The sequence below is a fragment of the Chelmon rostratus genome, chromosome 4 (assembly GCF_017976325.1).
Source record: "Chelmon rostratus isolate fCheRos1 chromosome 4, fCheRos1.pri, whole genome shotgun sequence".
NCBI classification, from domain to species: Eukaryota; Metazoa; Chordata; class Actinopteri; order Chaetodontiformes; family Chaetodontidae; genus Chelmon; species Chelmon rostratus.
This window is the reverse complement of record NC_055661.1, coordinates 18330982-18349316: the sequence shown is the minus strand read 5'-3', so window position 1 is coordinate 18349316 and position 18335 is coordinate 18330982. Positions and strand designations below refer to the sequence as shown.

Below are 18335 nucleotides of genomic sequence, written 5' to 3'. Positions count from 1 at the left end.
CTAGTGTAACTGCTTTCTGTTATATTTTGGGAAGAGAAATTGAAATCATGTCATTTGCTCCTTTCCTCAGTGGAGCAGACTCTAGCAGCCCATCGCATATCTCCTCGGACCACAGAGATCAGATGGAAAAAGACGCAGTAGAGGGCAAATTGAGGATGGGAGGAGCTGAGGAGAAGATGGAGAGGGAAGCAGGCAGCAGCTCCATAGAGGAGCAAGTTTTTACAGCAGCAAATGACTCCCTCTGCAGTGACAGCATCCCCTCTATAGTGGATGAGAAAGGTATTGGATGGCCGTCACAGCTCTTAGTTTAAAAGCGAACATTATAACACAGCTTTTTAGATGTACACACACTCCAGTACTCCACCACTGTTAGAGAAAATGTGCACACAGGCACCTAGAAATTGCAATTAAAAAGTTATTGTGTAGACTGAGCTTGTCTTATTTTTGACCCTCCATCAGACAGTACATCAGTGGCAACAGAGTACTCTCTCAAGTTCGACGAGTCCATGACTGAGGATGAAATAGAAGAGCGCTCCTTTCGCTCTCTACTGCCCTCTGAGGCACACCGCCGTGGAACTAAGGAGAAGAAGTCTCGCCACCAGGAGGAATCGGAGGATGACGGAGCCAGTCGCAACACAACATTGGTTTCAGGGGCACACAATATCTTAAAGGTGAGAGGGAAGTGTAGTCATGCCAATGCATATCCTTATGAGTCATTGGTTGACTTTGGAAAATGGGTGTAACCACTGACAGTAGAATTTGTCCCCAGAAAAGTGTAACTATTTTGTTGAACATGTGGTTTATGCTCCCCTTTTGTGCACTCATACATAATTACCTTTTTTCTGTCAACCCAGTCTAACCTCAACCTTTTCACCGTTACTCTCCTGCAGGCTCAGGATGCAAACATGGCCTTTTCTGGTGGACAGGACAGCTTTTCCCAGTTCACCATGGACATGGTGCGTCAGTACATGAAAGACGAGGAGGTAAGACTTCAACACCAGAGCTCTCTGCTTCGTCTTCGCCAGAAGGCTCTCAAAGAGAAGACCAGAACTGAGCTGGCTTGGCTAGAACACCAGAAAAAGAGACTGAGGGACAAGGGAGAGGATGACAAGATGCCACCCCTCAGGAAGAAACAGAGGGGCCTTCTGATGAAATTACAGCAGGAGCAGGTACATCGGGGCGGAAACATAATGACATTAAGTGAAAGCGGAGCTTTGGACTGTACTGTGGTCTTAACAATTACTAACTAACCAACATTCTCTCTCACTACACTCACGTTCCCAGGCTGAGATCAAGCGACTTCAGGAGGCCAACAAAGCAGCCAGGAAGGAAAGGCAGCTGTTGATGAAGCAACAGGAGGAGATTGAGCGGATGAGAAACTCTACCCTCAGACTCAAGGAGCGTCTCAAGTGTGCTGGAGGTGAAGCACCACCTGTAAGTTGTGCAACAGCCTCTAATCACCTTTACAGCATATACAGAGGACCAGATAGATTTAAGGGGTTTCATTTCAGTATTTTTTTGTTCTTGTTTCTTGTTTTTGTTTTGAAGTAGTATATTACTGGAATCAAGAAAGTACACATACATACAATGGTAGAACATGCTACTATGTTCATCTTAAACTTTTTTTAATGTGCATCTCTTTTTTTTGCTTGACCAATACTTGGCCTGTCTGCCTGTCCATTTGTCCATCCTCCAGGAGACTCCTGTGTCAGAAACCCCTGTGTCTGAGGCAGCCTCCCCCAACATGAGACACGCTGAAGATGTCCGCTGCCCTTCTCCCTCACTCTCCATCTCTGGAAGTGAGACTAGCAGCATCATGCAGAAGCTCAAGAAGATGCGCTCTCACATGGATGAGAAGTAAAGACTTTCATTTCATTTTTCATTCATTAATTGGGTTCTCTCTGCTTACTGACAATTTAACACGTGAATTATCAGAAGTCCTGCTGCCTTATCAGAGTCTTGTGCTTACTGTAGGTATGTCCTGCCTCCTTTTCCCTTGAGGTTTGCTTCTTTTGCGCTTTTGAAGATAGTCCCTAAAAAACAGTAGAAATGCTGATCCTTTTTTTTTCTTTTACCTTTTTGCTAGCTTTATCTTTTGTTTTGGCCCCTGGTCACAATCAGAGTATTTTAACACTCAGTATGTGTTGATACAGACTTGGATCGTTTATTACTATTTTCTTGCAACACACCTGCACAGTTTATACTTAGTAAAGCTCTTACTGAAACTGGTAAAGCAGTTTAGACGTGTTTTACAGCTGTGTAGTTCTGCACCAAGTGGTAAACTGTGCTATTTAAGATGTTTTTTTGTTTTTTCTGGTCACTCTACCATGACAAGTAATAGGAGTCAAGTTCTAATTCTGTACATAGGGTCTTTTCTCTTAACTAGCAACTAACCTTACTAAGCAGTGCTTGCCATCTTCGGTTTGCTGTGGATATGTGAATGTGTGGATGTGAAGATAAGCATGCTCCATGTTCTCCCTCTAAACTAGACAAGAATGCACACTCTCTGCTACATATCCCCCTAACTCCAGATTTGTACAACATATAACAGTAAGAAAGCATCAGACAGTATTAATCAGTCTGAAATCATTGTAAGGATATATAATCGTAACAGTGTGACTTTCAGTTATAGAGGCATAATTATTTTCCAGTGAAGACGAACATAGGTTGTGCATCGCATCATTTTAATTACACCGGCTTCCTCTTCAGTTAACAAGTAACTACATGTGCTTGGAGTTCCTGTAGGTCCTCCAAGGTTTTAGACTTGGCTTTCAGCTTTGGTCAGGTGATTGGAGAGCCTCTTGTGACTGGGTAGCTCCAATAAGTGGCTTAATTGTTCTGGGGTTTAGGATTTATAACTTAGCTATAAATCACAGGCCAATCTTCCATGGTAGCACTTCAACAATTTTTAGGTCTATATTTGTTTCAATTTATTCTAGCACCACAACTTTGAATTGCTTGTGTTCCTTTCTTATATTTTAACACATTCTGGTGTTCAAAATCTCCATAAATTAAGGTTAGATCACTGCAAAATAAAATGATTAAGAGGATCTAACAAAACCAAAAAATTGTTCAGATATTTATGTCTGATAATGCATTTATTGGCTGGCTAATCATGATCCTTTTTAATAAACTGTCAAATGTCTCTTCCCTTCCTCAATCTGAAGCAAATGTATACATATTCAGCTCGACATAACACGCTAACAAAGTTGTTTTCACTTCATCTAATGCTCTAACTGTTTCCTCGCACTGTAATTTGTTCAAGAATCAGGGTTACTGTTGAATCCACTAATTTAACCCCCTTCTTAAGCAGGTTTGGCAGTGATCATTCCCATCCACCCATCCCCCCTGCCCTCCACACACACGTACTAGTTTAAATGTTCTTGTTCTGAGACATTTTTTTAAAGTAACCGTTTTTTAACATAAACCTGACAGACTGACACCGTGGGTGCAATAAAACCACATTTGCTCATATCACTCTTCTCTCTCCCTTTCTCTCTACTTGTCCTTCCTTCTGTGTTTTTTATGTGTTCTCCCTCTTACATTTTCTGTGTGCGTGTGTGTGTTTGTGTGACTCTTTTGACTTTGTCTGTTGCGTGCTTGTGTGTTGTAGACACTGTTCTCCTGTCCACTACTTCTTCTCTGTGTTCACGGCCCACCACTGGGCCTCCCTCAGTGTCTGTCTTCCCAACCTCCACCCTAAATTCCAGCTCTTTATCTACAACCAGTTGGTCAGGTACTGTACAGTGCTCTATACCTCTTCCCAAGCACCTCCACCTAGCCCTGCCCTGCCTCACCCCACCCCACCCCATGGAACATGCTTGTGTTCATCCACTGGCACTGGGACCTTTTAGGGGTGGGACAGTGAATGATGACTGATTGGATGTGTTGGTTTTTTGGGAGGTTTTGAGTTTTTTTTCTTGTAATTTACTGGATGGTATTTGTGTGGGGGAGACATTTGAGTGAAAACTTGAGGAGTGCCTAAGGAAAGCTGTCTTGCTGAAATAAGCTAACCTTTTGACAAATTCACTTAATTGAACTTAATTTAATTTTTATGCCAGTTTTCAATATTTGTGTTGTTAGTCAGGTGCTGAATTTATTGCCATTAGTGTGTCTATTAAAGTCCAGATGAAACAGCATTTTGAGAGTATCTAGCTTCCAAATTGTGACGGATCTATGAGCAAAACGGGATAGACAGGCGGGACATAACATTGGTAGAAATTTGATTTGAATGATGAAAAGTAGGCATGTCATAACAAACATGAATAGCTGTGTTTGTCAGGGAGAGAGAGATGAAGCCCATCGTAAGACCCATGTAGTTGCTGAAACAGTCCACTGTAAAATGCTGTGCACATAATCTGGAGCTGTCACAGATACCGCTTTCCTCAAACTGAATGATTAATGTATAATATGATATATTGTTAAATAGATACACAATATGACCCAGGATGTGGTCTAAAACGGTTAAAGGGGATTTTTGGTTTCATCTCGACTTTAAAAAAACACTGATTGTAGAGTAATTTTAAACAAAAGAAATAGGATGAATTCTACTTTGTGGAGGTCAAAGGTTATGTTTATTTTAATAGGAGCCTTCCTTGTTGAATGGGAATCTCAGATTCAATTCTGGGAATTCTCTGGTGTTAATTTTGTGACTGTTCCCCTCTTTCTTTCTTGCCTCTTGGAATGAATGATACAGCGCATCTCTCTTCAATAGTGTGGCTGCAGGCTGGTCAGCTCCAGCCCAATCATTGATACAAAATGTTTTGAGATTAAACCACACCATGACATGGAGGTAAAGGACATTTGCAGAGAACAGACCAGCGATAGAGTGGTCTATCTCTTTAATGAGCCCAGTAAATCTTAACTAGCTCTCTTCATTAGGTAGCTGTTGCATAGAATGGGCTAATAAGTACAGATGGCCATTTGCTATAATAGAGTTTGGGAAGGCACTAAAAGAACCCTCCAGTCTGGTTTTGCAGTATCTGGCCTGTCATCAGTATACATTAGGCCAAGAGAAAGGCCTCTAAATTAGATCAAGGCTAAATAATACCACACTGTAATGGCACCCATAACTGTGCGAGACCACATTACACAACAGCTATACCTGATATCTGCATCTGCAGAGATATGTATGTATAAAAGATCCAGTGGAAAATTATGCTGGTTTTGCACGGCAACGGAACCCTTGGTTTTTAAATCTTGTTATCCTCACTGGTCTGGGGAGTACAGGTGTTTGAGTTCTGTGTGACTGCACCCAATCAGCATTGAACCCCTGGGTTTCAGTCTGATGCATGACTCTGACATCCTCACTGTTATTTTCCTGCTCCTCTCTTCTCCTGACTGACATTTCATCACTTTATGCTTGTTTATGCGATGGGTGCAAGTACACTTCTTTATTTGGAATATTGTTTCAGGAAAAGAAATAAGTTAAGCATGTATTGGGTATGTTTGTGTGTGTGTTGGCTTCTGAGTGTTGGACAGAGGTTTGAGGTGAGTTTGCAGTGATAACTGGATGTCCAGGTGATTTGGGGCTGCTTGCTTCTGCGATGTCATGTTTAACATTCCTGATGCTAAATATCTTTCTCCTCCTTCTCTTCCCTCCCTCATACTTTACCTTATTCCTGCCTCTTCCCTTATTTTCCCATTTTCCCTTCTTTCTTACTACCGTTTCCCCAGGTTCCTGACAAAGCGGGAGCAGCAGCTGATGCAGAGGCGTCACCATGCCGAGGAGCTGCTGCAATGGAAACAGCGGCTGGACCAGGAGGAGGCAGAGGTCCGCAGGATGGAAAAGGAGGCTCTGGCTGTATGGGACAGGCAAACACCTCAGGACAAGGACATGGCAAAGAGTCAGAAAAAAGAGATCTCCGACATCAGCCCCAGCCCCAGTCACCATCGAAGCTCAGAGCCCAGAACTGACAGTGAGAAAGGTGAAACAACAGGATCCTAGCTAGGTTTTTGCCATGTTCAAAGTCAAAAGCAATATGAAAGCAAAGGGCATATGGTTTGGGAATACTGAAAGAAAGATGGTTATCTTTTTTACATGTTTTCAGAGTATGTGAGTGAAGCTGACTCTTCCTCAGCGACACATGAGTCCAGTATACACACGGAGGGACTGGGATCCCAGCAACCAGGAAGCCCATCTTCAGTACAACCTGCATCAATCCTTGAAACACCTTTGATGTCCATCCAGAGCAGCCCTGCTAATTACACCCAAGACTTTACTTCTGCTTCCCATTCACCTAGCAGACAGGTTAGCATTGATGTGTTTCTCTTTCCTTGTTGTATTTCAGTGTTTCGCCCCATCCCTTTGATGGTAGATGAGTTAATTTGAGTGTAAATAATAGTTACTCCAAAATTGACCTCACATGTCTGAGAGAGTGAAGTTTACAATCATGAAAAAAATTCAGTAAACTTCATCCAAAATAATTCTGTATAGAATAAAGAGTTATTTGTACTTGTATGAGAAACATGCAAGGGGGTAATTTAATGTATTGTTAATTTAGTGTGCATGTACATTATGTGTCTGTGCATACCTCTCTTAGTCCATCCTGAAGTAATGTTTCTTTTTCTTCCCCTCCTCCTCCTCATCCTGATTAGTCTCTCCAGTCTCCATTCAAAGGCAGCCACAGCCCTGCTGCCTCTCCTTCAGATGGTAGCAGCAAAACCAAGATGCAGCTTCGCTCCTCCTCCCGGACCACCAACCAGGCCTGCACTCAGCCTACTGACTCCCCCATGGCTACGCAGACTGGTGAGTTACCCAATGACTCAATACACATAACTGAATATTTAACATTTTTGGAGTATATGATTGTTCTTGATAATTCTCAGATAAGATAGAAGGGGAGGAATAGAGAGAGTGGACATAATGCAGCTATATTACTGGCACTGTGTAGTCAGGCATAATGTGATGCTGCCAGGAAAACATTATGCAAGCACTTCCCTGATACCTAACCTGCTTAGCCGTGTGATCGAAGGAGAGAACAGTTTGCATTGCACTTAGTTATCACACAAGCAAAAAAAAGGTTTGCTTGCCTCGTATTGCAGCTGAATGTGTTTTATTCATTTTCAGGCCGTAGTTTAGATCCTTAATCTTTGTCATACAGTTTGTTCATTATGTACAATCCGAAGCAACATGCACAAAAATGAACTTAATACATTCTTGGTAAAGAAAATGTACACTAATCTCTAAAGAATTGGAGTTTGAGTGGACTCAAAGTTGGATTACTCCTTGCTAATCAGAGGTCTGGCACTGGTTTCACATTCTAACTGTGATTTCAATTTTCCTTCAGAACCCATTTCAGACCAGAGTGATATAGAGAGCCGTATCAAGGCCCTGAAGGAAGAACTCAGAAAACGAAAGTTTATGGCCTACCAGCTGAAGAAGGAGCAGAAAAAGAGGCACAAGGAGCGTCTGAAGGCACAGGAGGCTAGCCTACTGAAGCAGCTGGAGGTAAATGTGTGTGTTCGTGCATTAATCCATGTACTATATACGCAGATTTCTTCATATCTTAACTGTTTTTTTTTTCTCACCATTTTCCTTTCAGAGCTATGACAACTTCATTAAGAAAACTAAGGCAGAATTGAACAAGGAGCCAGACTCAACAACAGATGCAAAGTCCCAAATCAAAGGTTCCATCTCAATCGCAGAGCAGTCCAGTCTTGTCCAGCCACCTGTTCACAGGTACCAAAGATAACTTTTTCTTATACTTCCTTAGATCTTATTATACTATATGAGTTCGAAAAGATTGCTGTTTAATTAAAAGCAAATTCCTCTTTCTCAGGTCTGAAACCGGAAAAATCTCTGACTGTGAAAGGACGCAAATTGATGCTTCACTAGATCACAGTGAGTAATGTACTCATCATAACAAATATATACATTACGTACAGTATTTATTTTGACATAGAAGTTCCAATAATAATGTGAACTTTGCTCTCATGACAGGTGCCCCTCCTCAGCCCGATCATAGTAGATCCACCTCAGTGCCTGAAGAATTGTCTGATGAAGACCCACCAACAGTCACTCCAACCCCAGTTTATGGCAGCCCAGAGTGTCCGACCTCAGGACTGAGGAGCCGTCTGTCCACAGATGGTCTTTTAAAACCTTCCTCTAAGGAAGCCCAGGCACAGATGACTGAGTCTGGGGATGAGAATATTGAGTCGTATCAAAGATCTGACATTCAGGAAGAACTGGAGGTGGAAGCAAGCTTGAAATCTGAGGATCAGCATTCTGAACATCTTCTCAAACTAGAAGAGGGAGACAGACTGGACTCCCAGGAAAAGCTGTCTACATTGAAACACATTTCCTATTCCATGAGTGAAGAACATCAATATTCTCTATCTGTTAGTCTAGAACAAGATAAACAAATAAAGACTAGGGAAGCTGAGGAAGGTGTAAAGTCTAATATTATTGCCTCAAGTAATTCAGCTGCAGTTGACCTCAAAACCTCACCACATCCAAGTTACAGCTCCTCATCCAGTGACCATTCCCTCTCCCCTGACTCAGTTGCCTTCTCTTCAAATAAGGAGGCACCCATAAAGGATGTCGAGGCGTCTTCTCCCACAGCAGATGGCCCTCATGATGACTTTGAGTCATCAGTGTATTCTTCACCCAGGGAGGAACATCATAGTTCCAAGCCTGCCTCCCACATCTCATTGTCCCCTACAGAGATAAAGGACCAGAGAAAGGACTCCCCTAGCAGAGCCACACCATATGACAACCATGATGAGGAGGTAGAGGAGGAAATAGCTGAAGAATTGGGTTCCCATTCAGGGTCGAGTGGAGCAAGCAACCAATCTGGACAACTGCTAGATCTTCATGACAAAACAGAAGATTTCAAACATGACAGCAAGGACATTGTTAATTCAAGTCACTCACCACCCATCTCTCCTTTGCAGACCGCTCTCTCTCCAGTCAGAGATGAAATGTCAAGTTTTAACATTGGAGATCGGGTTCTTGTCGGTGGTGTTCAGCCCGGCACTCTGAGATTCAAAGGTCTAACCAGCTTTGCTAATGGCTTCTGGGCTGGTGTGGAGTTAGATAAGTCTGAGGGCAGCAACAACGGGACTTACGATGGGGTGGTATACTTTGAGTGTGATGAGAGCCACGGTATATTCGCTCCTCCAGACAAGATCACACACCTGCCAGACAAGTTTGAGATCGACGCAGACACCACAGAGGATGAGGACTCCTTCTTTGATGATCTGTCAGATAAAGGTGGGGATAAACGTAAAACAGATGAGGACAAATCTCAAAAAGAAGGAAATCTGAAGAGTAAAAAAGAACAAACATCTCATAAGGTCTATGGATCCAGAGATAACAAGGCTACAGATGAGTCTGAACACAAGTATGGATCCCACCTCAATTCACAGCTTTACAAAGAATCCAAGCACCCCATCTCTAATGGCAACACCAGGGACATAACTCTGGAATTTGAAGATGCACCAACCACTCTGCTCATCTCTGACATAGACAAGATTGGCCTGGGTAAGCAGAGTCTAAAGGAGATTACTACCCTTGATGAGAAAGAAGACGTAGACTCACATCACAAGCCTGACGATCTTTCCACAGACATCAGGGATGATAGGGGAGAACAGAAAGACTTACTGGACACATTTGCAGACAAGCTCCTCAACAACTTTGTAAAAGACACTGTGAAGCAGTTAGCTGATATTAAAAAAGCTAAAGAGAAGAAGATAGAAGCTGCTAACCAAATGAACGGACACCTGTCTGGTGAAAATGTTGAAGAAGAAGAATGGTTTTCTTCAGTGGAACAAAAAGATGGTCTACCCTTCTTCCTACCTGCAGAAAAAGAGGAGCTGTCATCTCCAGAGCTGTGTAACCGACCGGTGAGTGCATATTTGTAATTCTTTGTGAGATGGTGATAGAATGTCAAGATAAAAATATTTTGTCTCGATTTATTTTGTAATATCAAAGATTTGAATGGGAAAAAAACCAAACAAAATGTTTTAAATGTGATGGTGCTGTATATGATTGAACTGTGGAATATACATTGTGGGGAAACACTGGTATCACATTATGAAGTTACTGGCAAACAGTGCTTGTTGATTTGACCTGAGGAACCCTCGTTTTTGTTGTGTGTTCAGCCAAAGTCCAACTTTATGTTGACAGACTTTGTTGAATTTGCTGCTCTTTGCTGGAAACCTTTTGTGTCTGAAACATTAGAAAGAAAGGGTACTCTTTTTATTTTTTATATCCAAAAGTATAAACCCATGATTTGTAATTGGACTTGTTCTGTCATGGTGCATTTAGATATTCATATTTCTGGAAGGCTCTAATCCAAGACTGGAAGTAGATTCACTTTTTCCTGTTTTTCTTTCACAACAGGAGAGTCCAGTGTTGGGGGCCAGCGGTCAAGAGGAACTCGCCAAGCGACTAGCAGAGCTGGAACTGAGCCGGGAACTGCTAGATGAGCTAGGTGACGATCAGGACTGGTTTGATGAGGACTTTGGCCTCAGCTCCCGTAGAGAACAGCAGAGACTCAAACAGAAACAGAGAGAGGAAGAGGAAGAGGCAAGGCTGGGAGGAGGAGGAGGACTGGCAAGGTCTGGCTCATCAGCAGGAGCAGCCCTGGGGGGGCTGGTCTCATCACCTGGTGGGGAACAGCAGGTAAAGACTCCACCTAGACCTGAGCTACCACTACCTCTGCCCCCCAAACTCCCTGAGCAGCCTGCCATGGTGGTGCCCCATTCAGCCGCAGAGGTAGAGAAGATGGTCCATGCTGCCACACAGGAGATCTGGGACAGCTGTGGTCTGGGGAAGGAGGGAACACTGACCCTTGCACAATTGCCAAACCCCAAACCTTCAGAAGAATATCTGGGTAAAGAGGCCAGCAGCCAGGACCAGGAGGCCCTCTGCATCCGCAGCTACAGAAAGGTGAAAAGGACAACTTTCAAAACATCCCAAAAGAAGTCTGTATAACATGACAAACATACAGATTACCCAGTGAAAAATGAATGCATGTATTTTTTCAAAACCACAATCTGTTAAATTGAAGTGAAGGAAGACAAGCATCTTTGACTTCCTTTTTGTCCACCCAACCAGTCATTCTGGTGAAAATAAGCACACAACTGTTCTGCTTCAGTAGCACTAAGCCAACAACAACAACAGCAGCAGCTGGATATGCAATGTAGTCTTGAAGACAGCACTTACTCTGAGTGAGTTCACTGAGGTTAAATGCCAGGCGGGTTCCCATTATCACCATTAGCATCTTAACATTTCAAGAGTACACAGTTGTTTCAGTTGCCTTTTACTTCAGGCTCTTGCTCCAGATATTGCCTCAATTGCTCAGATGCATTGCTTTGAATGCAAACACGAGCTATTGAGCAATATATTTATATTATCTTGTACATTTATGTTCATCTAACATGGATCACTCAACCTGAGAGATGTATCCACTACAGCTTTAAGATCAGTTTTAAGTGTCTCATTACCCTCCCCTTTCCTTAGGGTGTGTATGACCTGACATGGGAGATACTTCAGGAGATCTACGCTGAGGAGCCCAACACTGATCAGCCTCAGTGGGTCAAACCACGTCGAGTCAAGTCCTCCTTCTTCCATAGAGTAAAGACGGCAGGAGACATCACCAAAATCCAGGTACAGTGCTGCAGGACAACCACCACCAACAGAAAGCGAAGCTACATTTATGTCTGAAAAGTACCAACCTTAGCCGACTAGTCTTACTGTTTCCCTTTTCCTGCTATATTTTAAAATTCTAATTGCTTAACTTCAAAGACAGCTAGGTTTTAAGAATATAGTTGGACCTCATCTACTCCTCCAAAGTGAGTGAAAGTATAAACAAACTTCATGTTCATGTAGCTTCAGTTCACCTCGGTAATCAGCAAATTTTCTGATTTTCATCTTTACTTTAACATACAGTCGCACAAATCCAAATGCAGTGCCATGTCTTTTTCATTCATGATGGCATGGTGTGTGTGTTTTTTTTTGTGCTGTGTACCAGGAATTCATCGCATCAGAAGTACTGAAGCTGTACGGTCTGATAAAAGATCAGAGCCAGAAGACTGACTGGCAGAAAATGCTCAAATTTGGCAGAAAGAAGCGGGACAGAGTCGATCACATACTGGTAGGTCCCAAGTTTCAGGGTTTTTTTGTACATGATTTCAAAGGACAGCAGTTTTATGTCAGGGATTACATTTTTCTGTCACCTGGACAGAACACCTGATATACAGTTGGTGTTTCTAACCCACAAGTTCAAGATCACTATCACTTATTGCTTGCATAGTTTTTGCTTATGTATTTTTTTACAAATTAAATACAAGGAAATTGCATTCATCCATCCATCCATCCATTTTCTTCCGCTTATCCGGGGCCGGGTCGTGGGGGCAGCCGTCAAAGCAGGGATGCCCAGACTTCCCTCTCCCCAAGGAAATTGCATTCATACTCCTCATAAATGAGAAAGTCCTGTGTGACCTGATTAGTTGTTTTTTTTTCTTGCAAATATTATCAGACCCAATTTGTTTATTTCCTCTGGATGGCAGCAACAGTTTTAGAAAATGTTCATATTTTGGGTCGAGGTTGACCCATTCAAATCTAGGATTACAGCCTTTAATGCTTTATTAAGATGTATGAATTAGAACTTAATCTGACTTTGATATTTTACCTTCAGCCATGACAGTAGTTGAGCCTGTTTGTCTTTCAGGTTCAGGAACTCCATGAGGAGGAGGCCCAGTGGGTCAACTATGACGAGGACGAGCTGTTTGTCAAGATGCAGCTGGCAGACAGCATTTTTGATGCTTTGCTGAAGGACACTGCAAACGTGCTGACGCTAGTCTATGACAGGAGGGCCAAAAGAGACACCCTCTCCTGACAGCTTTCCGTCTTAGATTTTAAAATACAACCTCTAGCTCAACCCCAGTCTCTCCTCACCCCAGTGAACTCCAGCCAACCTACCGCTGCTCTGTCTTCCACCAGCTGATGTGCCAACAGCGATCCTCAAATGCCTTCGGTCCCAGCATTACCTCTCAACTAAACAACTCCTACTTATTTCTGTGACATTAATTTGCTGAATTTAATGTCAGCTATTTATAGTGGTTCCGTAATTTGTTCTACACACAGAACGCCTCTTGAGCAATCCAGCCTTCTTAAACCTAAACATCATCTAGTCTCAGTTCTCACCTCCTGGACTGGTTCTTTTTGTACATGCCAGTTGGAGAATGATTAGATGTTTGAGGATGGACTGTGCCATTTGTTAGCATTTAAAGTCCATTGATGCTGCTAGGTTGATTGTTCCATACGGGACTGTAATATAAGATCCACCTGGAACAAAAGTAGGTTGTTATATTTTGTATTGAATCTTGAAATAGGTATATATATATATATATATATTGATTCAAAAATTGTAACAGAAAAAGTAGCTGAAAAAGAAAATAGAGTGTAGTCTATAAGTGATTTGACAGTGGCATGTTATTGTGTTGGCTTTGTAATCTAGCACGTTGAAATTAAACAATGACAATGGTTAAACTCTCAGTTTGAGGGCGATCAGTGATCAGCCCCTCATGTGTTGGCTTCTGTAGGTCTGCTTTAAATTTAAAAAACTGACTGACATCTGTGATTCTCAGACATCAGCAAACATTACAGCCATTTCACTTCTTGCTTGTTTCTGGGACTTTTAGTCTGCAGTCTGGTCTTCAACAACTACAACACATGCTCAGTTTAACTGAGGTCAGAGAACTGACTCAGCCAGTCAGTATTTGGCCCTAAAAACACCTTGTTTGGCTGTATGTTTAGCATCTTTGTCCTGCTGCATTGTCTTAAAATTATTAAATTAACTATTTTGAGGAAAAAAAACATCCAGTACTGTTTACCCAGTATGGATAAGAACACTCTGAAACACAATTAAAGCTGGGAGTCAGCAAACTTTACAATCATTGTTGAATTTTAAGTCCAGTGCTGGAGTGGAGCTACAACGCATGAAACGTGTCATCGATCAGATATAATCAGACTGCGCTGTATTGGAACGTCACTGATATCAAATATTGTATGAAACATTTTGCCTCCATACTTATATTATTTATTGTGTGAAAATGTTTGATTAGAAGAGTAAGGAACATTTTGAATCACAAGCGATCTTGTCAACATATAGAGAGCAGATTTTAACATCTAATGAAATTGTAAAAAGCACAAACAGAAATGTGAATGTGATTATTGCAATATATTATGTAGGAGGTTTAAAGAATGCTATTGAAACAAGAAAAAGAACATGAGAAGAGAGGGGGTTTAATATTTAAACGTAGTGTTAATAATTAATTGAAACTGTTCTGAATGATTTTTATTGTGGCCACAATTGTCCAGTTGGTCAACACAATCACTGTGTCCCACTTTCGTACAATGCGTTAATGTTTTGAAGCAAACGGTGTGTACTAGTGTTAACACTTTTTACTGTGCTGTAACTGAAGCTTTTGCACCTCATTCAACATTGTTTTTATGTTAGCATTGTGGGATAAACATCCACCAATGCTATGTTCAAAAATCAAGTCATTTTAGCGTATATGCTGGCATTTTAAAAAAAAAATGTCATTAAATCTCAGACTGACTATATAGTGTGCAAGTGGGACACAAAAAACTGGCAGTGGTGTCTTTGATATTTTTGGAATTGCATTATACAACAGTACTGATATGCTGGATTTGAGCCTTACTTACCCTACAGTCTGTTTACTTTACATGACCTGAGAGCACCTGTGGTTGTCTTGTCTCTTTATCAGTCGCCCCGGTAAAGCTTCCTAGCTGAACCTTTGCCCAAAAAAAAAAAAAAAAATCTAGTCGTGTAGCAGCATGGTTATACTGTGTGCTCCGCTTGCTGCTGTGAAACTTTTCTTTTCACAGCAATCAGCAAGTTCAAACCAGCCATCAGAATGTAGCCTGGCGATGTTGTTAGACAGCAGAGGTCTTCCTCAACATTCAGGTCAAGTGCCTCTTTATGTTGAGTTGTAGATTTATAACTAACTTTGTTGATGTCTCAACATCCTTTGGACCTATTTTCTTTGAATGTCTTGTTCAACTGCTGTATTCTACCATTTTGTAAATGATCCTTAAATGACTGCTCTTTCTTCTTACCAGTTTGCCAATACTTCAGTTTCTGCCTTAACAGTCTTTCTGTATCGAAGCATTGCTGAGGACGTTTTTTAACCTGTCTAATTTTCCTGTGCCTCAGTCTGAGGAAATGTTTGTAATGCTAACAGAATCAATGAGTCACTCTAATGTGTCACCTGCTTCTTGTCCACGTCACCCCTGCATCTGTGCATGTAGACACAGTTGAGTCATTTTATTGATGAACTGTTTCAGGAACTAGATTGTGGACACTCCACACACAAACACACAGTGACTCCAGTTCATCAGCTGCACTGTGTGTGGCACAGAGCTGATGAGGCTGAGCATGTACTGTAGGACTGTATCTAAGGGCTTACTTTGGTCCTCACTGTCAGCGCTGCTTTGATCCAACAGAGTGTGCACAAACTCATTGTGGCATGTGTGACAGAGCTTGCTAACCTTCACTGACTGTTGGGAGCTAAAGTGACCTTAAACTGAGTACTTAGTCTTTTTTCTACCTTTGATGTTTAAAAGAGTTGCTACTGTGTATATTGAAACTGTAAATTATATAATGCAGAAAAAGACCAAAAACATTTGACACCAACCTCTCCATGCTGTATGACTTGTATGTTTGGTCTGTAGACATATGTAACTGTAATGGTGACATAATTAGTAACCTTAGAAACACTTTCTGCAAGGCTTTATAACAAACCCTCTAGGATTGTCCTCTTGAATTGATTGTATGTGGGAGGAAGTTAAGTTCCCCTGTGTATCTATGCAGTACTTGGTCTTATGCATTGCTTTATACGTATGGACCAAACAGCTAAGACTTCTGCTGTAGATTGATATAAACCTTCAAGAAGTTTGAAGCTGTTTGGTATAGGGCGAAGTTTATCTGAATGACTGAATTGGCACAAAAGATTTGATTATTAAATAAACCCAGTCAGGTGAGATTTCCCTGTTCATCTTTTGTCAAAATGTTAATGAGTATTTATAATAATGTGCTGTGAGTGCACACCAAGTGCACTTGAAGACTTGTACAATTCTTTTATGGATGTAAATATACTGTATATCCAATCTGACCCACTGTTACTGTAACCTGATTGTTGTAAAATAAACACTGTTTGCAAATATGTGCATAGTATATATTTGTTAACTAAATGAACTTTGAAATTGTAAATAAAGCTTTCGTTGTTTCTAAAGTAATGCTGACTTGAAATGTGTTTCGAGTATGCAGTAGTTGCCTCACAGAGTTGTTGCAGCACTGACAGCAGACAAAAGGTTTAATGGTGTGTCAGGTCACATTAAAGGCTCTGTACTTAATGTATCCAAATGTTTGTAAAAGAAGACAAAAAACTAGCAGAACATAATGTATGAAGATTAAATTGACAGAATATATCTTTAAAAAGCTAATTACGTTTGTGGGATTTTGATTTTTTTAGGGGCTAGTCAAAAATGTCTTCAGTGGATGGGGTCGCACTGGGGAAATTTGGACTCACCACCTCTCAGTATTTCAAAAATCCTAGCTAAAGTGCTGAGAGAATGGTCTTTTAATGCAAAAACACTTAATATTAATTATGGCTAAGGTTATGGTTTGTTTATGTCATGTTTGTGAATATACATGTAGTGTATGGCCAAAAATAGTGATTTTGATTTTAGTAACTTTCTCAGTAAAGAGGAAGCTAAAAGCTTTCATTTTGACACACACACACACAAACAAAAAGAAACAAACAAACTGTCTTTTCAACTCAAGGCCCAATTACCAGCTTTTTCCTGACAATTTAGCCTAATTTCATGGCCTGAGGAGGGCTGTAGGATGTGTTTGAAACCCCATAAAAAGACAGTAAGTTAACCTTGACCAAAGGTTTTATTTATTTGTTCATTTATTTGTCAGCCAACCGCATGGTCAAGGTCTGGAGTGAACTTTTCAAACTAGTCCAACAGTTTTTTTTATGCTAAATAATTTAAGTGTAGATAATATTAATATTCATTAACGGGTATTTCCTGTATGAGAGCCGTGTAGGGGCAAAAATGTGTCCGTTTTGTCCTCGCGCATCACTTCAAATCGCCTGATATCGCATTTCATATTGTTATCTGAGTGAGTTTAACGGAGAGTTGAGTGTTTGTGTAGCGGGTGTGTTACTTCGTTGTGAGAGGTGTTTTTGTGAGGCACTGGGAGCTCGACAGGGGGAGGACCCATGAAGCCTGCTGGCCGGGAAAAAGCGAGGGAGAGAAAGTTGTGAGAAGTTTGGTGCGTCGGGGGTGGAAACGCTCGGACAGACGGTTAGCGGCAGCAGCTCGGACGGGGAAGATGGCGCGGCGCTGCGGCCGTGCCACGTCTCGGTTTGCTGGACAAATACAGATATTTCCCAGAGAGATAGCAGCGTCGGCAGTTTGGTTATGCTTCTGTCTTCTTTTTCCCTCTGCCGCGGAGGCTGGACTGTACTCCACTTCTGATCAAGTCATCTTGCTAACTCCGGAAAATGTGGAGTCGGTTTTGATCAACTCCACCGCCGCTATAGTGGCGGAGTTCTACGCTTCGTGGTGCGGACACTGTGTCGCCTTTTCTCCGGTTTACAAAAGTCTGGCTCGAGACATTAAAGGTAAGGACTTGCTGCAAGTCACGTAGCTAAGGCTGTTTACAATGTTTGAGTTCTGGTCCTGTCAGTCATAATTTACTCTACATTGTTTTGTAAATAATGCACCACTGACCTTGGTTTATTCACATGATAGACGGGTATTTCAGGATTAATAGTCTATTATTAATCTGTCGCTAGCTCCAATGTTGCCAAGTTTACACCTCCCTGTATCTCTTATCGTCTGCATGGAAACAGTGAAAACACCAAGCTGCTGTTTCTATCTGTTAATTAGAGCATATGATCTAATGAATGTGTTTTTATTGTGGCTCTCCATGGCATCCTTCAGCTGTTTCTGTTGCTCATGAGCCAGCAGACATATCACACAGCCATGAGAATGAATGGAATTAGGCTGATAGTCAAGTGCAAAGTGTCTGGTGATAGCAGGAGGCCTAACACAGTCACTGGGGTTTTCAGTCCTGTGTTTCAGTCTCCCACACTGTACCCAGTGGCAACTGATCTCTTGGGCTGCTGTGCTGGGTGCTTGTGGAGTTAAGAGGGTCATCCAGCTGATATTTAATTGAAATTGAAGAGGATTTAGCATCGCATGCGGATGATATCTTGGCAAACCTCAATTTGCGCTTGTCTCTCAGCTACCATAAACCTGGAGATGACATGCAAAATGACAGTAGGAG

At 41.6% G+C, this 18335-nt stretch overlaps 2 protein-coding genes across 4 annotated transcripts in view; both read left to right on the top strand.

The window, feature by feature from the left end:
- The window catches only part of cep350 (centrosomal protein 350), a 35656-nt gene extending 19392 nt beyond the window's left edge, over positions 1–16264 (top strand). For 2 of the 3 annotated variants that reach the window (XM_041935007.1, XM_041935008.1), the window contains exons 22-38: positions 71–279; positions 460–671; positions 891–1169; positions 1285–1434; positions 1697–1857; positions 3614–3736; positions 5677–5927; positions 6051–6250; positions 6598–6748; positions 7290–7450; positions 7545–7681; positions 7782–7843; positions 7943–9846; positions 10346–10894; positions 11468–11614; positions 11979–12101; positions 12678–16264. In XM_041935007.1, coding sequence (XP_041790941.1) covers positions 71–279; positions 460–671; positions 891–1169; positions 1285–1434; positions 1697–1857; positions 3614–3736; positions 5677–5927; positions 6051–6250; positions 6598–6748; positions 7290–7450; positions 7545–7681; positions 7782–7843; positions 7943–9846; positions 10346–10894; positions 11468–11614; positions 11979–12101; positions 12678–12845 — 4987 coding nt within the window. In that variant the 3' untranslated portion in view covers positions 12846–16264. The remainder of the gene's footprint in view (positions 1–70; positions 280–459; positions 672–890; positions 1170–1284; positions 1435–1696; positions 1858–3613; positions 3737–5676; positions 5928–6050; positions 6251–6597; positions 6749–7289; positions 7451–7544; positions 7682–7781; positions 7844–7942; positions 9847–10345; positions 10895–11467; positions 11615–11978; positions 12102–12677) is intronic. The other variant, XM_041935010.1, reaches the window with a different exon arrangement.
- An 885-nt stretch (positions 16265–17149) lies between these two features.
- Positions 17150–18335, top strand: part of qsox1 (quiescin Q6 sulfhydryl oxidase 1) — a 28678-nt gene continuing 27492 nt past the window's right edge. Inside the window, exon 1 of the mRNA XM_041935070.1 lies at positions 17150–17667. Within this exon, the coding sequence (XP_041791004.1) occupies positions 17376–17667 (292 nt within the window). The 5' untranslated portion in view covers positions 17150–17375. The remainder of the gene's footprint in view (positions 17668–18335) is intronic.